The sequence below is a fragment of the Semicossyphus pulcher genome, unplaced genomic scaffold (genome assembly GCF_022749685.1).
Source record: "Semicossyphus pulcher isolate SPU_LCO1_2020_fin unplaced genomic scaffold, fSemPul1.0.p SCAF_9, whole genome shotgun sequence".
Classification (NCBI taxonomy): domain Eukaryota; kingdom Metazoa; phylum Chordata; class Actinopteri; order Labriformes; family Labridae; genus Semicossyphus; species Semicossyphus pulcher.
In genome coordinates this window covers 17,562,979-17,587,613 of record NW_027211770.1, presented here as the reverse complement: position 1 = coordinate 17,587,613, position 24,635 = coordinate 17,562,979, and the positions used below count along the sequence as shown (strand labels likewise).

The following is a 24,635-nucleotide window of genomic DNA, read 5'->3' as shown; positions in this document are numbered from 1 at the left end:
AAACGTATTTATTGCACACCAAATTTAAGAAGGCAAGTTTGCAGGTAATAGCAATGCAATTTGAGGATTTCCATGGTTTAGGTGTTACCTGAAAACTTTTTTTTCCTTGCTTTCCAAACACTTTCCTTCCACGTGCAGCTGCTCCAAGCACTTCTTACATCATGTAAATATATTAAAGATGGATAAGGGCCATCAAACTCAGTGAATGGCAAATCTTTAGTTATATTGCTAATGCATGAGCAAAATAATTTAATGGTGCAAACAGTAGCACTATAAACAGCCTTAACCTTGGCTTTTATTCTAATTGTGTGTGGTAGGCCTATTTGTTATTATTTGAGAAGCTCTTAAAAGACTGTTACTGTAGTCCGTTAATAAAAATAATGTAATTGCTCGGATTAGCTAGCTTAAAATGATTTGTTTAACCACAATAAACTGAATAAAACATGAAAGAAACGTTTTACAAACTTAACCTATATATTTATCAGCTTATGTCACGCTATTGCTTATAATTCCGTCAATATTTGACAAATTTCTCCCCACGGTTTCTTTAAATTGTATTACTTTTATTTTGTGAAGCACTAGCCGGAAGTACTGCACGTGCCCTGTCAGTCTTGACGTTCTGTGGTTTGTGCTGAGTTCAAAGCGCTTTCTTACTCAGTCGGACTGGAGGGAAGTGTGGAGACAGAGAGCGAGCGCGTCCTGTCTGCTTCATAGAGCTTCATAGAGCTTTATTTTTCCACAGATTTATCTTTTGTCTGCACGCACACAGCTGATGCTTCAATGAACTCGCGGTTTGATGCCCTGCCTTTGGATGAAGTTGGAGTTTTCTTCTCAAAGCAAACACAATGTGACCATGCTGAGGCAGTGACTGTGTTATCCTAGTCCGATTTCGGAGTATCTTTATTAATCCAGGGAAGAGAGAGGGACCTAAGAATGGGCAAACTTCAGTCGAAACATGGTAAGACAAGTTCTAGTTGTAAGAAGTGAATGATTTATGTGTTTCTATTTCACTCTGCAAAAAATTAACGATTGTCTGTTTTGCATCCCTGTCTGCTCATCTGAAGCGTGTAAGCGCAGAGAAAACCCTGAAGGTGAGGACACACACAGATCAGATTTGCATAATAAAGCTTCATGTACACTAATAATCTGATAAACTGCAGGGTGAGCTTGAGGTTTATACCTGCTGATCGCTGTGTTTTCTTCCCGTCTCAGGAGACAGTTTTGTTGTGAACGCCTTCCTCCGGAGAGGGATGGAGGAATGTGAGAGGTACAGCGCGACGGAGCACAAGCTGAAGAACATGCAGGTATCAGACAGTTTTGTCTTTTATTCACATGTTTTTTATAAGAACTATAATAAGCCCAACAGCAAAAGACATGTGCGAGTATATGAGGCTGCAGGAGAGCATGAAGTTGTCTGCTTTATTTTGGTATGGAAGATTTTAAACATGTTCTGCCTGAATGTGTCTGTTACTCATAAATATAATCATGTCACGTCCTCTTGTTAGGCTTTAAATGCAACAGTCCTGTTTGTTATGTGTGTAAAATTCATTATTGGAAAAAATATGTCTGTCTGTAAGTGCGTTTGCTGATGTGATGAATCTGTCAGCCACTTCAAAAGTTGTCTGCTTGAAGCTGTTACATCCCCTCCTCCTGAAAGATGAGCTGAGAACCTCTTTACTTTAGGGGGAAGCAGGCTGTATTCACAGGCATGTGTGAAGACATGCTGATGTCTTTGCAGAGTTGTAGGTTGTTGTTTTTTCTGTCATGTCTGGCTCCGGCACAACACTGCAGCGGTTATTCCCCTGCCAGCATCACTGGATGGGTTATGACAGCCATGAGCCCCGTGTGTGTGTGTGTTTGAAGCGGCTTGGCAGAGCAGCTCACACACACACACACACTCTCAGACACAGAGTGGATGGAAAGGTAGTCGTTTCTCAGACTGTGAGGGATATAAAGTTTGCTCTTGTGGCTGCTGGCATCATGACTCAGGGCTGTGTCTTTTTCCTCAATGCCTCCCATTCTAGTGCGGCTCCCAGTGGGCAGCCCTCCGTAGCATAACATTACATCACTTCAATTAGTTCCTAGTTTTGAGGGGTACAAGAGTCTCAGACTCTCAGACGGAGTCTGCGAGAAGTTCACTCAGAGGTGCTGAAGATCGGTGAGGTGGGTGGTTGTAATAGTGGAAGAGTTATAGATTATATCAGGGCCATAAACCGCCCACTCATGGCAAATTAAAAGAGAACTTTACTCGGCTTCAGAGGAGTCTGACTTCACGCTTCCCTGAAGGGAAACCACCAAAGGCATAAGCTCGACACTTATTAGTAGGTGGGTCCCACCCTCACTTCTATCAAAGTCGTGCCGCTGATTTATTCTGTGTCATTAGCTGGTTTCATCAGAGGCTCGTTCACGGACCAGAACTGGATAACTATCGGCATTTAACCAGACAGCCCCGTCATTTCTCCTGCTTTCTTTGAGACTATCATCTCTTACAGAATATACTACTCCTCATATGTACTGATAGTAAAATAATGATGCTTTATTTGCGTCTTAGAGCAGGAAACCTCTGTTGAAAATGAAAATTGGTTAATGTAAAATAAACATGCAGATGACAGGATAATGTAACTCTCAGTCAGCTGCAGCCCCGATGCAAAGTATCATGAATGAAATTGATACTGTGACGATATGTTGCATAGATATGCTCGCTATTGTACGGCAGAAGCAATATGTGACTGCCTGCTGGTATACAGTGACAGCTCCATTCATGCTGTTTGAAACGAGCCCATGCCTACATTAATGTAAAGATAAATGATGTCCGCAGGGATGGTTTCCATGCAGCGTAGCTTCCCATCTCACGCAGATATAAGCTATCTCTGCAGTAGCACAATTTCTCTGTTTGATCCCACGTAAAGTCAATTAATTCTTTTCTCAGGATGGATTACATTGTCACATTTCTAGAAATAATTATGGGATTGTTATCTGTCCTGTGACTGAGGTGATTTAAAAAAGCAGGTTGTTTTATTCTATTTAAGCATATTTAAACGTATTTCACCAGATAGTAGTTTCACTACATAGTCCTGCCTCATGATGAGCAGGAACCATTAAAATGACTTATGATTTCTTACACGAAGAGATTGGCCAAACACGCTGTTTAGCTCTGACCATCCCTCCCCCCTCCTCATTGTCAAACGGGGGAGTAAGATTCCTGAGCTGTCTGGCTGCGACTTCAAAGCGCAGAGCTGGGAGTTATAAAAGGGCTCTGATATCAGTGGAGCCTCCGAACCCTCACCCCTCTATCCCCTCACCCTGTCCCGTCCTGGGGGGGAGGGGGCTGAGGGATGGAGTACAACCCAGAGAAAATAAGAGGGACGAGCGCTTACATAGGCCGACATCAGTTTGTGCAAACATGTAAATCTCCTCAGTAAAGCAGTCATTTCTATTCAGCGTCTTCTGAATGCTTTTCTGCGCTTTAGTAAGAGATAACAAAAGATGAAAGGATGCAAAGACGGGTTTAAATATTGATAGTGCTTCAAACCGTGATTCAACATTGCAGCTGGCAGTTTGCCCTCAGTTTGTCATCCTATGGGCTCGGGACAGTGTGGCTTGTGCGGCTAAAGAGAGTGTGATTCAGCGGGATGACTTGGCTCATCCTGGCAGTAGATTTTTGACACCTTGTTGCAGGTGTTCAAGCGGAGTCTTCCCTCTCCAAGCAGCTGGTGTAATGTAGAAATATTACAGGTGAGATCAAAGTGGCAGGCCGAGGTGTAGTCACCCACCCCGCCTCGTCTGTAGTTATTGAATATGTAATGCAGAAACCTCCTAACCCTGTACTTATCCAAATAATGGAAGAGCTCTGTGAAGGTTCACCGTGGTTCACCTCTGGAAACATCAACAATCCAAACTCACACACACACACACACACGACCGCAGCGCTTCATTTTGGAGCTTCAAACAGACATGCATGGATGCCCAAATAATGACAGGCTAATTCAGCCTTTCAGCACCATCCTTTGTCTCACAACTTCCCACAAACTTGGCCTGTGAAGAAGGAGTGTGTCATCATTTTAGATTCCACAACAAAGACCTTTTATTATTCCGCTTTGAAAGCTTCATAATATCACACTTGAAGATTTAAAAAAAAAAAAGGGCCTCGTTTAGGGATTCAGTTGGATGTGCCAAAAGCGCCGAGACGCAGATTTATTTTGACTTACGGAGAGTTACATAGCACTCAGCCCTCAATAATAAATTTAGTTTAAGAGCAGAGTTCCCAAGCAGCTCACTAAACTAATTGTAAGCTAATGTTTATTTAACATTCATTTGGAATCTGTGAATAAGACTTTCCCCTTATATAAAAATCCTCATTTGGCGATCCCGCTCAGAATGGATGTTATGTTTGGAGCGTTTCGCCGCTGCACATTTGGGTATATCTTCTAGTCGCCACTTTGAGTGAGCTGTGTTTGATTTGGACGTGAGGCTGGGATATCTGTGTCATCGCATGGCTGTGACCCTTTTTCTCGGTGTACGGCCACAAGTTTAACGCTGAGGTCATTTCTTTTTAGTTATATTGAGAATATTCTCATCAGAAAAGTCTCATGACCTTTAACCTCCATGACTTTTAACCGCAAATGTCCACTTCCGGGGAGCACTGCATCTCACAGAGGAGACAAAAAGGTGTGCTCATATATGTACTGCTTTTGAAGGGACTTAAAGGCATTTGGAGAGTTTGTTTTTTTCCACCTCTCTTTTTTTTTTTTTTTGAAATTGGCTTCACAAGAAGGCGAGCTGTGAGCCTTCATCTCTGAATGAAAAGCATGTGGCTGGCATCCAGAACAGCGGGGTCTTTCAGCACGGCCCCGGCAGACATCTGTTCCTGGTTTGTACAGCAAAATCCTGGAGCAGGGAGAGGGGCTGTGGTGGAAATGGGGTGGGAGAGGGAGAGGGTGGCGGGGGAAGAGGAAAAGAGGAGGAGGAGAAGGAGAAGAGGAGGGGGGGGTTTAAGGGTGTTTTCTTTTTCATGGGGGAGATATTTGAAGGGGGTTGTGGGGGAAGGGGCGTAACGGAGAGCCTCATCCGCCTTGTCCACGGCATTGTTTGGGGAGGAAGTAGCTGACCATTGATCTCACCTTACCTTCTATATTAACTTGTAGCAGCTGTTCGACATGCGAATCACACACGTCTCTTGAGACAGTCTTTTTAATGTTAGCTTCCATTTGTCCCGAGCAAACATTCACCTCTCCGTCAGTGCAAACATCATCACCTGGTCGGCCTCGACACTCGTCACAAGTTGCTTGTTTTATCCCGTCTTTCATGTTGGAGGGTTTGTGTAGTGTGTGTCACCACATGGCTTCTTTCCTCTCTCGCTCACTGTCTGTATGTTTGTGTGTGAAAGGCAGAGAGTGGTTTGTGTGGCCCGGGCCTAATGGGGGAACACATTAGAACACTGCAGGCAGATTAAATGTTTGTTTTTCTGAGGGTATTTATGCTGTCTTGAGTACTTTGAAGCAGTTTGCTCACTTTCAGCCTGTGACCTGCGCTCATGGAGGAAGTGAGGCCTCTTTGTGGACATCAGGGGGAATCAAAGACCCATACACATCACAACACCAGTCAGGGCCTAGTATGCCCTTTTCACACATGCAATGCTCTACTGAAAATGTTCTGACATTGTCCAGGAGGGGTGCATGCGAGAACGCAAACCACCATAGCCATTCACCCTGACTTTAACCTGACTTTTTCCTGCCACCCCTCTAGTAAAAAGTAAGCGCTAAGTTGGGGTGAACCAATAGCCCCTTTTACGCTGCAAGTCCAAGGCAGGTTATTACGCCTCTGTTACGCCTCTGTAAAACGCACAGAGGTGGAATGGTGGGACGAAGACGCTCTGCCTCTGAGCCGGCATTGGAGGTAGTAACAGAGGTGACACGACGTCTGTGTAAACAGCAGAGCCAACACGGCGGAACAGCGCTGTCTGTTTGTTTACACCTCACGCACGTTTTGCTTCCGCAACGCCAGAACGTTTTGTAAAAACACACACTAGGGCGGCTTTACGCTGGCGCTGCTTGGTCCAATGCAAAATGACAAAGGCGGCATGACGGTGCAGCTTTGTTAGAGCGCTGAGCCACAACTGCAATGTACACAGCAGCATTCACCGCGAGCGAATGGGCAAGGTGATGACGTAGCCGAGAACAACATTTTCACCTTGTTAGATTTTATATTAATCCTTCAGCCACCTAAGTTTTATTCATCGATTTATTCTGCACTTTAAATTGCTATTTACCACACTACGCACAAATTATCACACAGAGAACCTGAAGCCTTTAATTTTAGGCATGTTAGGCCAGTTGGTAATGTAAACATCGTCTCTTAAAGGAACAGTTCAACATTTTGGGAATGTGCTTATTCTTTCTAGTTGAGACTTGAGAGACAAGATCGATACCACTCTCCTGTGTCCACAGTAAATATCGAGCTACAGCCAGGAGCTTAGCTTAGCATTGAGACTGGAAACAGCTAGCCTAGCTCATTCCAAAAGTAACAAACTAAAACTAGTTCCTCAAGCTGGCGACGGTTTAGCTCAGTGGCTAAATTAGCGGCCCATGTTAATAGTCCTCGATGCGGCGGCCCTGCGTTCAACGCCCACCTGGGTGCCGCGTGTCACCCCCCGTTCTCTCTTCCCCTGATTCCAACACTGTCCTCTGTCCTCTCCATCAATAAAGGAATAAAAGGCACAAAATGTAATCTTTAAAAATCAGCTGGCAATGTGTATGACGAATGGCTAGCAGCAGTGGCAGTGTTAGCTTGAAGGCTCCTACCTTGATTACTTGCCTGTACACCATGGGCTGCTGCTATCCACCATAGTATAACTTAGCTGTTAGCTATACGCTAACTATCTCATGGCTACTATGGCAGAGGAATGACCAGTCGTACCCTAAATCTGATTGGCTTACCCTGATATACTTACCCTAGCTCTTACCAATATCACTCCCCAGGCCTAAAGCTAACCAACCCTGACCATGACGGAAACCTCTCCTAGCCAATCAGAGTCAAAGCAGGGTGTCATATTCATGAGGTAGGATTTGTATTTTTGCCTCCTGGCTGTAGCTTCATATTTACTGTACTGACATGTGGTATCAATCAATAATATAACTAGTAGCATACTCAATGCCTATTTTTCACCTAGTGTAAAGTAAAAATAGCTACATCAAAACAGAATTACAAAGTAACCAGAGACAACATTGGGACGATTGTTGCCATTTCAACATTTCAACCACATATTTGACATCATAAATAATAACTGAAATATCGCCCAACAGCTCAGAACAGACATGTATATATTTAGACACGAGAAATGACGGTCGCTCAGCTTCCTGCTTTATTGGAGCTCTTATCTGCAGACATATGGAACGAGGCTCTTTGCCTTTGGAGCCATCTCAGTCCCATCATCGCTGCTTTGAAGTCACTTACTTCTTGTCACTGCGTTTCATGATATTCATGAGGATATCTGTGTGTGAACTTCAGAGGGATCAGCGTAGCTTCACAGGACCCCATCGCAGCAAGTCATCAATCATGCAACTGCGTGTAATTAGCTCAACTTCCTGAATGGAGCCCAGGTTTTCAGTGACACTATATGCCCTAGACGTGCTCGGTCACTGATGACAGAGGGGAGACCTCACTTCCCCTTCAGGGTTAGGGTGCTGGTGGATGTTTGGGGCAGTCCCGTCGAGGGTTAACGCTGGTCTGTGTCTTTGCTCTCGCTCCCTGCCAGGGGAAAGAAAATACCTGACGCTGGAGCCCAGTGCGCTTAGCGCTGACATTTTTGGCAAAGGCTGCTGGATCCTAGTCTGTGTTTGATCTTATGCCTCTCCCAGCCAAGTAAAACACCGGGAGACTCAAAGGTTATTACATTTTAGTGTGTAAGGTATGTTTCCACATAAACCCCTGTTCCCCCTTAGAAAGCTTTAGCTCTTTTCCAAGTGGACTTCATTTCACAAGCCGTAGAGCAGCCAGGGGAATATCATATTTTTTCAGTTATGGTTGTTGGTGGTGTTATTATATGCTGTCATTATGGGCATTCTTAATTGATTACATTGTTTAAATTACATCTTCAGTAAGCGTGTTAGGCGCACACAGGAAGAACACAGGAAGACTCAGACTCAAGATTAAACTTTGTCATAAGAAATATTGAATATTTTGTGTTTTAAATATTTGCAGATGAAAAGAGAAACTGAGTTTTTGCTTGTTTGTTCAAAGAAGACAGGGAATTCCTCCTTTGGACACAAGTTTGTTATCCTCTGAGTTCAGCTGGTTGGAAACTTGAGATTGTCTCCACAGAGGTCAGATGCTGACCTGACATATATTTCACAATAAAAGCACAGGGGAAACTAAATAGCAGTGTGCGGCACAATACACTGAAAGCTATGAATGACTGAGAACATAAATCTTTGGATACCTTTGTTGTTTGTTTACATACAGTACAGTACAGTACAGAAGAAAACAAATAATAATAAAATTACATTGGCTTTATTATTTATAGCGACTCATCAACACTCTGCATGTTGTGACACCATGTTCTTCTTCTTTGTTAGATAAAATTCACTCCCTGTGTTGCTCTTAAAAAAACAGAAAGCCTTCAGAGTAACCCCTGAATGCTTCGAAACTTCATCCTTGCTCCACATTCCTGAACCTGACGCCCTGCTAGCTTTGAGACTGGAGAAAGGAACACCACCCACCACAAACCCGACTTCCTGTATGGTAAAGGACCAAGCAAGGCGGATGGCACCCAGAGCTGCTGGCATTGTAACTCATTGTTGTGATGCTTTACTGCAATGAAGCGTCTGCAAGTGTACACAGCATCCATCTTTTTGTCTTTCAAATACAGAATGCCATAGCACAAGGTTTATCAACCCCACACCCAAACCCAGACCCCCGAGGATTTAGGCATCTTTCTCTGTGCTCTGAGCTGAGCTTCCCCCTCTTTGGGACCCCAAGCCTGCACATGTGTAGGTATCGCTATTACTCAGCTCATAAAACGCCACAGTCCCATCTGAAAGTGGTTAGCTGTTGAAACACACTCGCAGCTTCAAAGCCTGGATCCGGCCTCTGCAGACAGCACAGGCCTGGCCCCCTTCTTCTGCACATCACATTCCTCTCTGATGGGGAATGGCTGCAAACTTGCTTTTGTTACACAAACCTGTTCCTGTCATCAAAACCCTCAATGGGTCTCCATTAAAAGGAAGTGGTTTATTTCTGTCATGGGTGGTACATCTTCATGGGAGCTTATATTTGGAAAATAATGATTCTAGGTATGTGTTAAGAAGAACTAAGGATTCAGCGTTGTGTTTTTATACCCAAACACCTTTTGTGCTCTTTCTATATGCGACAGAGAGGGAGGGAGAGGATGAAACGGCGCTGAAAGAGGCCACTGTTCTCATTTCCTCTGAAGGCAGCCTTCTTTTCTTCCCCCACCCATTTCTTTCCTGAGCCTGTCCACTTCAAAAGCTGACCTAGCCCTGTGTGCCATGAAACATGTTTACCTAAAGGCTCACTTCAAATAAACAGCAGTTCTCCTTGAGATGCCTGCCCCCCCTCGCTGAGAGTCTTTCAGAGACACCATCTGCTCATAGGAGGTGCTTCACAAAGAAAACACACTCTTTTCCAAATCAGGATTTTATTTCATTTTACTGCAAATGCGTGGGCGAAAAACTGTGTTTTAATTATAGACAGCCACTATGAGGTCACCAATTGGACTCGAGCGTGAAGCCTCCAGTTCGGCACTTGTCCGTCACCATCTTTTTTTTTCACAACCAGACGTGACCATATTTGGGCGACAGGGTGGAGACTAATGAATATATATATAGGTGGACGACGCGTCTCCATCTGCTCTCATTGTACGGAATTAAAGCCAAAATACCCCCCAGGCGGGTGCAGCCATCTTCCGCTGGTGACATCATTAAGAGTCAGAGCTTCGCAGTAGAGATAGTAGCCACTTCCACTAACCAAAACACACACTTAACTTACCGAAAAAAACAGCAAGGATCCCGCAGGCCGGCGTGTTTCACAGCAGAACAGCTTCTCTGCGTTGGTCTGAGGTTAACGTTCACAGATATGGAATCTTCAATGACTGTAGTGATTGTTTTAGTTACGTTTCCTCTCGCCGTTCCTCCTCCACTCTGCTAATCAGGAACAGATCGGCTGCAGGAGCCGTTTTTGTCAACAGAGCTGTCAATCATCACCTTTTTACAGCATCATATAACAAATAAACTTGTCAGAAAAATGAACACTTGGACGTAAATCAGCACGATAAGAACTAACTATAATGACAGAAACCATGTTTGAGAAAAATGTATTTGGCGTGTATTTAGATTTTATAGTTTGACTCATGTCCCATCTGTTAACATGGACGAGGCGGGCTTTATGACCTACACTGCAGCCAGTCAGCAGGGGGCGATAGAGAGGGTTTGGCTTCACTTTTAGGGAGCTGTCATGTCATCCATCTTTATATACAGTCTGTGGTAAGTCAAATGTTTACTGAGGTAATAAATCAATTGAGAATCGGGTTTCATCCTATCAGACTTATTTTCGCAACCAGTGCAGTCGCCCCCTGCTGGCCATTAGAAAGAATGCAGGTTTAATGCACTTGGCTTCACTTGTGAAACCAAGAGGCTTCATCTGTTTCTTATATACTGTCTCAAATCTGCCTTTGAAAATTAGAAAATTATTGGGAATAGATTTACATAAATTCTTAAAAGTTCTCAGATATAGTAGCTCGTCATGGTGTTTCACTATAACAGGTACCTACTTCTTCGTGTTGATGGGGGCTAACTGATCCTATCACTCCAAGAATGCCTGTGAATCACAGTATCTGAACCCTGACCCACAGTGCTCAGCGCTAAGAACCGCTCTATCCCGGCAGCACTTGATTATCTCAAAGCTTTTAAGGTGTTATTGCACATCAGCTGCCTCTGCTTTTGAAGCATCAGTCGTCTTTGAAGAACTTTTATCGAACTTACAAGTGTCACACTTGGCGCTTTTAAGTGGACTGCCTCCAGACTTGCTTTGTGATAAAGAGCAAAACTCCATCAGACTTGTAGCTTTATACCTGAGATAAGATAAGAATATACAAGCAGCCAAGCTAAGCTAACTGAGCTCATGTTTAAGTACTCTTTCATATAGCCTCCCAGCCCTGGTTTCCAGTAATTATGGCTGTGAAAGCACTAACTCTGTGTGCGCTCTGCTGAGCTGCCCTCTGCACCGTAGCCTTTTGATCTCTGCTTGTGCCATGGATGAATTACGTTGCAGAATTTCACACTGGGGAACAGTGTTTCAGACACACACAGCCAGTCTGTCAGGTCACTAAAGTGCACACATGGAGGCTTCAGTCCAAGAGGAAGAAGCACAGATGTTGCAGTCTCGCCGTCTGTGGTCTCAAAATCTCTACTCGGCGTGTTTCTGTGATGTGTCACAAATAAAAATAATGATGAATGGCGTGTATCATTAGGCATTAAAATTCTTCTCCAGTGGCTTTGTTTTCAAAAGTAATTCACTAGACCGTCACATCCTTTTATTTCCTCGACCAGTCATTTTCTTTGAGAATAATTCAACAGAAATATGAATGAGCTGTGCGCGAGTTTGGCGCATCAGTAATTGGCTCATGTGCTTCTTTTCTTTTTTCTACATCTGTTCATCTTTTTAATGGGAAGTTGTGTCTCATACGCCAACGTATCACGGCCAGTGGCCCTCTGCCAATGGTCCATTTGACATCCTCAGGCTTCCTTCGCGTCATCTGAAGATGGTGGAGTCTCCTCTGCTTCCTGCGCCCAGCAGGAGTGTATTTTTAGGAATCCTCAGGAAAACACTTGGTGTTGACCCTGGTATGACCCCCTGTCTGGTTCCAGGTCTGTGAGGAACTTCACAGCTTGGAAATAAGCCTGTTCTTGCAGTGTCAAGAATTCTCATGGTCTTTGAGACTGGCAATCCCAACCGTATGGAGGAGACAGCAGTACCGCAGAGTAAGAGAGCGTTACACAACAACATAGACACAGAGAGGAGATAAAAGAGGTGCAGCCACTTTGAATATGCAGCAGCTCTTTTTTCTCAGTATGTCAGATTTAAGAGTGTGTCAAAAACTGTGCAGCAGTATGCAAAGCCAAGACATTTTTATACCCAAACAATGTTGGCAGGATGGCCTCAAGCCTTAAATATTTCCTAGTAAGAAGGAACAGCTACAATTATGCAAACAAGTGGTGTCTCATAGGAGCTGAGGTTTGGCAAGTGTCTCTGAGAATAGTTCAGCCACAGAACATGAGTTATCAGGGGCTCTGCCTGTGTGCTGGCCTGTCAACCTTGGTTATTTGTTGCATCCTACCAGACTGAACTTTGTATTTTTTGCTGTCTGACCGGCGAGCCTGATTCTACCAGAGGGCTAAATGCAGTAATAGTACAGAACAACAGCCACCCATCTGTGTGCCCAACATGCCTCCAAGATGGATGTGTGGGGAGTTCATGCTACATTACTGGCTGATTGGTCACGGGCGCAAAAGCACCTCTTATCGCAGTCAGTCATATGGATCTGCTCTTCTCTGCCTAAGTTACCCAGAGGGGGCAGTAACCAGTGGACTGTAGCGCCTTGGTTTTGACCCTGAACCTGTTCTTATCCCGCTGGAAGAAATATTCAGGAAACCAGCAGGCAGCTCATTCACCAGACCACAAGCCCTTAACAGCAAGAGTGACTCAGATTTAAGTGAGCAGCAAAAATGTCACAGTGGATTAGAGAGACAGCATCTTTCAGGTGCTCTTTATTCCAGTCAGAGGGGGCTTGAACTTCAGGGGTCATGCATTTTCCAGGGAGCGTGTAAAGCTCGACTCAATACAAGCTGTAATTTGCTTAAACAATATATCCACATATTTGCGGTTAGGAGGAAGAAATTAACAGCAATCAGGACTGTAAATAGGTGCGGTTCTCTTCTTTGGTTCATTTGATGTTCAATTTAAGCCAATTGTCAACACATGCTGCGTGTGAGCCTGAGCTAAAGCTAGCTGGCTGGCAAGCAGTCAAATTGAAATAGATGGCTTAGACACAGATTACTTAGTTGTTAAAATGATTATGGTAATAAAATGACATTTTGGATATGGAGAAATGGATAGTGGGCAATGTTAGCTAACTGTCATGATAAAAACTGTTAGCAAGAAGTAAACAAGTAAGCTAAAAGTTAGCATTGACCTGTTTAAAGAGCTAGGGGGACTGATTAGCTGTTTAAATAGTTAGCGAAATGTAATGAATAAACAGTTGAAAAAGTAAGCTAACTATGTAAAATTAGCTAAAAGAAGTTTTATTAAAACACTGGAGATAGCTAAAAGTTGCCTAGCAGTTAAAGTGCTAGCTAACTGTTGTTGTTAGCTAGCAATAAGGGACAAACAATAAGGGATTAACTGTTTGCGGAAATAATGAATAATAAATAGACAGTTTTCTAACTGTTTGGATACAACGTGTGAATAGTTAGTAGCCTAAGTAATGGCTAGTATGCTAACGATAAGTGGTTGAGTTGTCAAGCTTCTGCCAATGGCTGTTCACATGCTAGCTTGACAAAAGAAACCAACTTGCTGATAATTCAAGTTTATGAGAAACGTATAGGACCAATGTCCACTAAAAAACACTTCACAGTCTATTCATAAGAACATATTTGGAACATAATGAGTGACGAGGTGGGTGAAGAACATAGTGGTACTTTAGCTTATCTAATATGGCTGTGGGCAACAGGAACCACTCTACATGTAAAGCTTGGGCCATGTTGCTGCTCTTCCACACTGGCGCGCAGCTGTCCTTCCCCAACATGGTTTGTTTACATTTCTCAGTCACCCACAGGAGCACTGTAACGCCTGTAGCTCCACCAGCCTCCAACCGCAGAGCCTCGCCCCTATGAACTGCCAGGCCCGCTTTTCAAAGCTGTGACTCAAATCCCTCGCAGCTTAACAAAACGATCAGTGAAAACAGTGGTGTTGGTGGTTATCTCACAGGTGAGAGCAATTATAACTGACGTCTCAATGCTAGACAGACAGCTGGAAACCTGACACTGACTACAGTACGCAGACAGAGCCCTTACAGGTGAGAGTGATCGTGTTGAAATGGTTTTCAGACGGCAGATGCAGACAAGGCGGAGAAGTGTTTACAAAACCCTTTTGACTGTAACTGACAGACACGTAGTTTGAAGAGTTGATTTATACTGAACCCCTGGCTACATGAGATCATCGCAGCTGATCGCTCTGAAATACTGCTCAGCTGGACACTTGTGGAGAGAACATGCCTGCGTGAGAGGTGGAGTAGCTTTGGACCATAATGGGATTGGCGTAGCAGCCACCTCACCCACAACCTGGCATCCTGAGATCCACTGTGTTGTTTAAAGGGCCTGAGGAATGTGGAACAAATCCCCTCAGCTTTATCGGCCTGGGCGCGCTCCCCATTGGCCGGGCTTAAGAGCCGGGGGCCTGCGCGGGAGCTTACAGAATTTCACATGGAGGCCAGAAACAGAGGAACATCCTGTTTGAGTCTAACCGCCTGTCCCACACAGGCTTTGATATGCCGTCGACCTGTGCACTCGCTTCTTTCTTGTTTGTCAGGGTGTGTGTGCATGTTTGAAACTTGGACTGTGTGAGCCCTGTCTGGTTTCTGTGTACATTTTTGTCTGGTGCTGCAGTAGGTAGTAGTTTCTAAAGTCCTCATTTTGTGTGACGTGTTTAATACACCTAAAAGACCGCCTCACTTTTGACTGTAAATACAACCCAATTTACCAAACTGTGTTTGAGAGGATCATTAAATGTATGAGTGCATATAACACATGGCATTGGTCACATAAAGTCCACACAGAGACTATTGGATTACACCAGCAGGCTCTCTGTGGTGCCGTCAGAGTGTGTGTGGCACCACTTTCATGCATTACTTCAGTGTTTTTGATCGACTGAACCACGACAGACGCTTCATGTTTTTCTTTTTCCAGTAATAAAATACATCAACAGTGTTGTGATCAACTCTATTATTTCATACATTTGCCTAACCCACATTCATGAGCCTGATTCCAGTCTCTGGTATGAAGCGCATAGTTTCTAGTCCCTACAGTAGCTGCCTGTGTGACAGCTGAGACGACGGCACTCCATTACATCAGACTCCTATCAAAGCCCACATTTATTGAAGGCGAGCTGATTACAGCATCGATGACAGATGCAGGGAGGTCAGCCAGTGATGCTAATCTTTGTTTATGCCGTCCAGCAGGTCATAATCAAAGTGAGAGAAGACAGGGTGAGGGGAGGGGAGGCGTGTAGAGTTTAGGAGATAGTCCCTCCTGATTGAAGAGGAGCGGGTGACTTTCAGTGCTGCTCTTACATAGACAGGCAAGCATGCTCATCTCTCCACACAGCTGTTGTTATACTAGGGCCGGAGAGGCTTCACCCCAGTGATTCATGTCCTGCCAAGGGAGAGGTCCTGCCTCCTGTTTGACCTCAGACAGAGTCCCGCTGCCCTGACGCAGGGCCGTATCTGGGCCACATGGGGCCGGTCCAGATGACAGGATGGCATTCTGCTCTGATCTCATTCCCATTCATAGAAAGGCATGTTGCTCCACGCCGTCTTTTATATAAAATACGCTAATTAGTGGACAAAGGCAGGTTTAAGCTTTGTAGTAATGAAAAGGATTGTTGAGGTGAGGTTGCGGTTTTTCAGGGTGAACTTGAAAACGCTCCAAAGCGTTACTGAAGGCCTCTTGGCTCAGTCATGATAACAGTGCTCAGAAAGCAGAACCTGAATCATTAAAGCATGCTTCCAGTGTGTGTTTAACATTATTAGCCAGGCTTACTCAAATCCAGCAGTATACGCAGAACTGTTTGTTTTAATATCGCTACCCAATACTTGCTGCTGTGTTGACTCAGAGCACCATAATTAGCCTGACTTGGACTGAAAGCTGAGGCCTGGTGCACCAAAGGGAGAGAAACAGCTTTCTTTTCAGGACATCAAGACACCAACTTATTGTTCTTTCTTGCATGAGAAGAGACAGAAGTTGTGCAACCGGCCCTCTCCCTTTAGCGTCCCATATTTTCAGCCCCCTTCCCTCCCTCCCCACCCCTCGTCTCTGCCTCTCTCCAGTATAACCGCTCACATCTGGTTTTGAGTCAAGGCCAGGTTGGTTTCTTCTGGAATGGAGGGCTTTTATTTCTCAATGGCCCCACTCCCTCTCCAGTTTCATGCTGCGGTGACGAGCACGCAGTTTGTTTACAATATGATGTTCCTTCCTTTATATTGACACTACTCAATCCTCCCTTTCATCGCCGGGGAAGCGCAAGATCATCCCTAATGAATGTCCAGGAGGGGGAGGCGTGCTGCTCTGCTGGTAGTCACGAAGGCTTTCCAGTGGCGCCTTCATAAGATCCACGTGAATTTTTGTTTCTTGTTTACATCCTGGAGAAGTCCTACTGTTAGGTGCTCTCCCGTGACATCAAATAAAAGAAGTGAGATAGTTTGTCTGGTTTCGACTGCACAGTACAAAACAAAGGCATAGTATCTTTGGAACAAGAGGAGACCCAAACACCGAATTGAATGCTTAAGTAAATAAGTATGTCAGAAATCCGCATAGCATCCAAACTATATGAGGACGCCTCAAGGTGCCATCCTGTCTATTTTTTCCTGCATGTTTGTACTCGGATACGCATCCAGACAACTGATCAAGTCGTCATATTTCATACCCCGAGGCCAGAGGAGCTGTGTAAACAATCTGCATGTTAGCCTCACCTGCTTTTGAAGAGTAGCTGATACATTTTTCAAGCTTGTATTCATTTCAACATAGAAACTTTCTCCACAAATACGACTGGTACAGGTGTGGCGCAGAAGGATTCACCATCAATAGAACAACCCAGCACCCCCGTAGTTCATACATCTACCTACGCTGAAGATGTGATGCTGTACATCATATAGTTTGAAGAATGGACTAAAAGAAGCGTGTGTACTTATATTTAGGAGGTGAGCTTGAGGGGGGGATGCGAGAACAAAGATGTGCAGTGTTTTCCAGTGGGAGGATGGGTGGCAGGCAGGCAGAGAGAGAGAGAGAGACTGCTGGGGGATGTCTGATGTCACCTGGTAGGGAGCTATGAAAGCTTCCCCTGGTTACCCTATCCCACATAAAAGTCTGGCAGTAGGCTGAGGCTTTAGGGAAGCTTGGCAGAACTGCTGCATTAAACAGGAACAAACATCACACACCTCTCTGTCTGTCTCTAATGTCGAGGCGTCTCGGAGACAGAGTCTGTTTACATGGAACGCTGTCAGTGCATATTTCTTCGCGCTGTTTTTTTAAGACAACGAGGATCTATTACAGCTTTATATCAGGTTTTTCAGGTGTTCTTCACTGGTGGAAAACGAGCACCACTTTGCTGTAAAACGCTAACACATTTGCCTACAGAGCACTTTGTGATCTGATAGTGAAAGAATGAGAGCTGCGAGATGCCAGAACGCACTTAATTACACATGTGGTGGGCAGATTTGAGCCCGACACCGTGGGCGATGTGGATGGAGATGCCATGTGTTTAGACGTTAAACTGCAGACTGCGGTCAGGCCCAGCCTGCTCTCTCATTAGCTCCCCCAAAGGATGTAATGAGCATGGAGGTGGTGGAGTTGGTGGTGGGGAGCCATGTGTTCAACACAAGCCCCGCTGGTCGCCTCCTTGTGCACACAGCAAGACGTCCCCTCGCATCTGAATTTTAATTAGAGACACTTTTGGCAGTCGGCTGATTGATTTGTTTCCTTAAATTTAAACGAATCCCGTCTTTCATTTAGAGGTGCTCACACCTTGCTCTGTAGCCCCACGGGAACGAGGATGAGAAGAATCAATGTGCGTCTTTGATGTCTCTCTGAGCTGCAGAACAGTGTGTCTGCGTGTGAACCTCCTCTTCCTTACATACTGCCCTTCATTAAGCGACTGCGCTACAAAGCGAGGGAGATAAAAGCATCCAGAGCAGAAAGGAAACAACAACTTGGCTGCAGAAACCACAAAAGATGGAAACTGTGTGTGTGTGTGTTTTCTTTTTTGTGAAAGGACACACATACGCTTGTCTGGTTTTCCAGCGTGTGTGTGTGTTTGGTGATTAAAGACTGCTGCTTGTTTGGGGCCCAGGGAGCGGTACCGGTTGTCTCCACCTTTCCCAGAAGCCTTCCAGAATCCGAAAAAAACCCCACCTCCACCCCTCCCACAGAGCTCTGGAGTAAGCAATAGATAGGAGATATCTCCCCTACCACATCCTCCTCTTCGTCTCCTCTTATCTGCTTCTCTCTCTTTCCTTTGCTCCTCTTCTTTATCCCTCCTGTTTACTTCCTGTTCCCCGAGACTCCCCTTCTCTTACTGTTTTCCCTCAATTTTCAGGGGGGTGTCCGAGCCTTGACCCTGACGCTCAACCAGCTACTCCCCCGTCCTCCTTCAGCGGTGAAGGTCAGGCCTAGATTACAGGCTGGAGGTATCATCCTCTGAAGTGAGGAATAATCACGACCTCTGAGATTGTTAAATAGAACCACAGGCCCTGGCGCTGTCATTACTCTCAGAAAGAAAGAGGGGAAGGGGTAAGAGGGGGGGGGGGCTTGTTCACCTAAACGCATGCAGATGTTCAGACTCTGGCTGGAGTCTCGGCTCTGTTGAAGGTACACGGAGTTCTTTTGTTTTCTAGCATCTATCTGTTTTTTATTTGTCTCGTTTCGGTGGGCCTCCTTGATTCAATCTGGTGGGATTTAATTTCAAAGTGTGTGCGGAGCAGCTTAGAGGCCTGAGAATGACGTAAATAAGATGAATCATTTGTTGTTTAAATACTTGTGGTTTAGGGCCTGTGCTGCACTTAATTTTCATTGTTTCCACAATCCAGTTGTAATTAAAGAAAGGCCGCGTGTGTGTGCGTGTGCGCCTCAGTGTGCCTCTGCATCAGCACATATGTGGGATGGTTGTGAATACACTGTGGTTCTGTTTTATGCAGGATATAGATTATTCACATATGACAGCAAAGCCTTTCCCCCCTTCCAGCCTTTTGTCCTGCTTTTGTTTTATGGCGATGGAATTCTGTATTTAATCAGTCCCATCCTATGTGCGTGGAAATTTCCATCTGGCAATTATTCTCCATTGAAAATAAATACACACATGTTGCTGGGAGCTCATTGTGAGGCTTGTTTTATGTAAACCAAACTTCCCGGAGTTCAGTTTTCAATAAGAAATGCAACATACTTTTTTCTCTCTGAACTCTGAGCTTCTTCTGCCTCCCCAGTATCAAGCAGGAGGAGGATAAACAGAGAGAGAGAGAGAGAGAGCTCAGATGATGAAGTGCATTATGGGTCATTTTAATGGATACGAGGGGTCAGCTTGAAGGGCTTGGAGAGATCTTGAAAGCTTGGCTGTGGCCGCCCTCGCTGTGTCCCAGACAGTGTAACACAATAAGCGTGCAGATGTTCAAAGTGTTTGGCCGCTCTGGAGCCTCCAGCGCTCTCGCTCCCTCTCATCTGAGTAGGAAATGCTTTAGTTGGAACTGTTTGTTTTCTCTCTGTCTGTGGTCTGAACTGTAGATTCACTTACATCTCTCACCCCTCCTTTCCCCTCTCTCTCTCTCCCTCTCTCCGTGTCCCAGGAGTTTGCAAACGGTGCGCTGAAGGACGGACAACTCGCAGATCAACACTGTCCCCTAGAGGGTAAGTTGAGAAGGGTGTCGTCTCGCTCAGACTGACTTGGGATATTTCAAGCTGCAGAAAACAGTTGTAACCTTGAAGTTGGTATATGTAAAGCTGCATGAGATCACTTTGTGCACTAACTCATCAATGTTTTCAAGATACATTCATGTTCAATTTGCATGATGAGAGGAAAACTTTGGGGTTGTAAAAAAATGGGTATACCTTTTGGTGTTTTGTACGTCTTCACAAGATTATATGACATTAGTTTTTAATGCAAAAGTTCAAGGCGGACATTACCAGGCTTTAACAAGATCACATAATACCCAATATAGATGAAACACTGTAAAACTATGAAGAACAATGTCATAAGAACCGTAAGCAACTTGGAAATCTTCTATAATCATAGTTTTAAAGTGCTAATCTCGAAGATCTCAGTTTCGTTCTCTTTGGTGGCACCTATGGCGATAAACGGTAAATGCCCGAGCACACTTCCCAGATATCCAGACAGTGTTGCATGTGTGACGTCCACGGTTGGCTCCGGTTGTCACACTTGCCGCTGACGGTTGCTTTCCTTTTCAGACTGTTTGCCTTCATCTGAGCGTCGAATTTGTTTCTTTTTCTTTGGATTTTCACTTATTTCTGAAGTTGTATCTGTAGTCATCGATCTTTGCTTTCTTTGTTCAGCCATAGTAGATTACTGTTTACTCGCAACACTTACAGAGACCAGAAAAGCAGCCGCTTAGCTCCGCCTACCCTCTCTGGCAGACCAACCACTGCTGGCTCATGGAAAACGCGTCACTAACTGGGCGCCGCTTGAGATTCTTTCCGCGAATGTCGCCACAGACACCCAGTCCATAATAATACTATATACTGCAAATGCAAAGGCTTTCATCAGTGGGCCATAGATAGTGACTTAACAGATATTTATTTACATGAAAACCTTCGAGATTATATCTTTACACACCATATTTTGATATTGACATTAAGATATTTTTGTTCTATTTTGGGGTTTTTTCTTTGGACGTGTAGCAAAAGAAACCAGCAAATGTTTCCTAAATTCTGCATGAGAAATCAGTGTTATTGTGTCTAACGTCAATGTGTCCTCTTGTGTTGACAGTGGTTCTTCCTCCTGAGAAGGCTGAGGGCTGTGAGAGCTACCTGCAGTACCTGCACTCAGAGGACGGGGAGCGGGTGATACTTAGAGATCGGACAAAAGCTCCTGGGAAGAAACGCATCAGTCTGGATGTAAGTAGATAAAAATCTTCCTTTATACATAGATACATCATACAAAGAGACAGATTCTGTGTCTTTATCATGTAAATCATTCACCTCTCAGCTGCCTTTACCTTGTGTCGGGGAGCACAGTGAAAAATAAACAATTTTTACATTGCATTTCCGCCATAGCGCTGTAAAGAAGCTCAACTGATATGCCACTTTTGCAATTATACATTGGACCAGGCAAAGCTGGTGTGAAGCCGCCCCAGTGTGTGTTCTTACGCAGCGTTGCAGAAGCAAAACGTGCACGAGGTGTTAACAAACAGCACAGGCTTCACAGACACACACAGGGCGCCTCTGTCACGGCTCTGTTACTATCTGATGCCTGCTCAGAGGCGGAATGGTTGGGCGAAGTCCTCCCGCCTCTGAGCTGGCGTGCTTTTTACATAGAAGAGGCGTAATGATCCCACCTTGAACTGGCGGTGTAAAAGGGGCCATAGTCAGGGTGGTGGGCCCTGCCATTATGATCTTGTGTTGAGCATGCCCCTACTCTCAGTTACAACTTTTTAGCAGCAGCTTTGATTCGCATGTATCTGGTAACATGGTCATAATTGTAAAAACAAACATCTGGAGTGTGGGCCCTGCTGCAGGCATGGTGCAGAGCTGACTCTGTGTGAAGGGCAGTGTGCATTTACAAGGGAGGAGACCCCGGGGAAAGAAGCAGAGCTTTATGGTTCTATAACATCTCCTCAGCTCACATAACCAGGAGGGATCACCAAAGGGCAGATCCAAGCTGATCTTTAAAACATGGGAGTCTAAACATTACAACCTATTTATTCTATTTATTGGTCCCTAAATTCAATCAGGATCTGGTGTGGAGCAGGGTCAGCATACAGACAGATGTGCACAGCGGGTGTTAAGATAGAGATTACCAACCATGCGTTTATATCCTGTGTTTCATGCGAAGTTTTGTCTGATTACAATCAGAGGTGCTAGTGCCAGGAATACCTCTCGCTTACAGTAAATTCCCATGCAGAATGAGGTAGAACACGACTCATTTCCTTTTGAAAGATGTTTGTGAATCAGAGGATGTGACAATACAATAACAAGAACGTTGCTGCCCCCTGTTGTCTTGGTCACTGCTGTGCTTTGTTTTCCACAAACTGTAGAAGTACTTGTATTAGAAGATGTGGTTCATTCATGTTTGTGTCCACAGGACTTGGAGTGTGATGTTTCTGTGGAGGATGACAACCGTCAGGAGTGGATCTTCACTCTTTATGACTTTGACAACAGTGGGAAAGTTACAAAAGAGGTGTGTGTGTGTTAGCTTCCTTGTAGTTTTGTCCTTTGCTATCTTTGCTCCTTGTTATGTCTTCTTTATGTTGATTGGTCTGTCTCCTTCACTGGTTCTGATTGTGCTGTATCCGTCACTATAGGACATGTCCAGTCTGATGCACACCATCTATGATGTGGTGGACGCCTCTGTGAATCACTCCTGCAACAATAAGAGCAAGACCCTGCGCGTCAAACTGACCGTCACTCCAGAGCCCAGGAGCCACAGAAGAGAAACAGGAACAGGTACCTCAGGTCATTTTACAATCCAAGCATGTTGTGAGCCATCTGGAGAGTTGAGGGAAAGTTTTTGTCTGACACTCAGATTAACTCTTAGTCTAGTTTAAAGTGATTTTAAGTGATTCATTTTCCTGGTCTGACTCCTCTTTCTTTTCCTCCTCAGATCGCTGTCACCAGGACGAGGGGCGTCCAGCTGACAAGCGGCTGTCCTCCTACACCAGGTGAGTACACATCAGGTATACTGTGTGTATTTAAAAACTATTTTCAGAGTCATTGCCTCACCACTATTCTCGTTCATTTTTTATTTAGCAGTAAAGGGCAAAGCAATGAGCCGCCGGCCACTGAGGGTCAACATTACTGTGTGGATGAGAACACAGAGAGGAGGAATCACTACCTGGACCTGGCTGGTATAGAGAACTACACCTCCAGATTTGAAGGCAAGCGTCTCTTTATTCTGTTTAACAGCCTTCTTGTTGTCGTACACCTAAAGTAAAGTCATTTTAATCGTATTTGTATGAAGCTTTAACTCTGTTTTTTATGCCTGTCCTTCAGGAACCACCCCTGACTTCCCTCCCGAGCAGGCTCATGTTCGGAGCTCCCACAGCCAGAGCCGCTCACGCTCCCAAGAACCAGAACCTCAAGTTATCCACCAGCGCCGCTCACAGGTCATCGGTGACAGCTACAACCCCACAGAGTCTCGAAGCAAGGGCACACAGTTCCTCAAATCCCCCAAAGGAAACTACAAGGGGAGCAGCGGGAATAACGGAGGGAGTGGAGGTGGCAGATCCACTAAATGTCACGGCTACCACCCGCCACTGCAAACCATGCTGCACACTGGCAGCGCTGCGGGACACGGGGGTCAGGACGTGTACCACTTGCCACACCAAGGCCAATCCTCCGGCCACCACCAGCACCCTTTGCAGTACAGTCACAGCAAACGCCTGAGGGCGAAAACCCGAGAGGCCATGTCCCCATCCAAAACCCCTCTGTCTCCTCAGTCCCACCCCCAGCAGCACCCCCCTGTGCCCTCTGTACTGCCGAGCCTGGAAAGAGAGCAGGCGTCTGGTCCACCTAACAGCCCGGGGTTTGTGGTTCCTCTGGTCCAGCGTCACGAGCACCACCATCACCACGAACACCACCACCACCACCACTACCACCATTACCATCAGACATGACCGCCCTCAGCGTGCAGAGACTGTAACTGTACAGGACCAACCACAACCAACCACACCAGTCTGACAGACTCTATGATATGAGACGGAGTCTCGCGCTCCGTCCAGGATCTTTTTATTCTCCTATAACAAGCTATACAGATATATCCTGAGATTAGATATAACAAGGATGATATTGGACAAGGAAGTTATTGTGTAATAACAAAAGATGTGTGGCACAGTTTGGAAGTTTTGTACTTTTTCTGCTGGGACTGCTGCGATTGTAACCAATATTAATTTGGGCTACAAATTCCAGAAAGAAATAGCTCAGAGAACTGTTGACGTGACATCCCTCCCCTCATGATGCTGTCGGTTGAAGTCTCTGGAAGCTATTACTTCACAGTTAGGTGTGCTGTTCTGGATGAGACCTTTCCAAAACATGGATCTCAGGTGTAAAGGTGCTGCTGCTCTCAAGCTATTCACGCAGGCTTCTTCCTCTGGGAGGCCTGATGTGAACTGAGGGGGTTTCCTGTTTGGGGGTGGGGAATGGGGGGAGTATGAAATCACCACTGCCAGTTTAAATGCAAAAATATCTCGCTATATGTATAAAAAATCTATATATGTAAACACATTTTACTGTATAATTATTATACTGTATATGCATATTTCATCATGGATATAATTATGCATATATGTATTTTGTCTTTTATATATTTTAATAAACGTTATATAGTTCATTTATATAATTGCAGTGACAGTTTGTTTATTTCTGTTCATAACACACTTGATTGTGGTGTGTCTGCTGCCTCAGTGTGGATAGAAATCGAACAACAGCACCACAAAATCACTCACTATCCTGTGGGAGTAGTCTTATGCCACATGGTAGCAACTACAATCTGCTATAACTTGAGTGCAAGGTGGCATCTGCCCCCCTAGGGTGTCAATAAAAAAAATAATAAAGAGCTCCTCGAATGCAGGGCCTCAAGGTAAAGTAATAATGTAGGATCAGCCTGTTAATATTCTTTATTATAATGTA

General features: G+C 44.9%; 1 protein-coding gene across 2 annotated transcripts; it reads left to right on the top strand.

Annotated features, from left to right (window-relative positions):
• The first annotated feature begins 672 nt into the window (after positions 1-672).
• Positions 673-24,170, top strand: nkd2b (NKD inhibitor of WNT signaling pathway 2b). Of its 2 annotated transcripts, none has more exons than XM_069656613.1 (10): positions 673-958; positions 1,065-1,091; positions 1,213-1,304; positions 19,622-19,682; positions 20,779-20,906; positions 22,093-22,188; positions 22,313-22,454; positions 22,612-22,669; positions 22,761-22,885; positions 23,001-24,170. In XM_069656613.1, the coding sequence occupies exons 1-10, from the start codon at positions 934-936 to the stop codon at positions 23,621-23,623; spliced, it is 1,377 nt and encodes a 458-aa protein (XP_069512714.1). In that variant the 5' UTR covers positions 673-933; the 3' UTR covers positions 23,624-24,170. The 2 variants fall into 2 exon arrangements, with proteins under 2 accessions (XP_069512714.1, XP_069512713.1); XM_069656612.1 differs by having other exon boundaries at positions 22,758-22,885.
• The last annotated feature ends 465 nt before the right edge of the window (positions 24,171-24,635 follow it).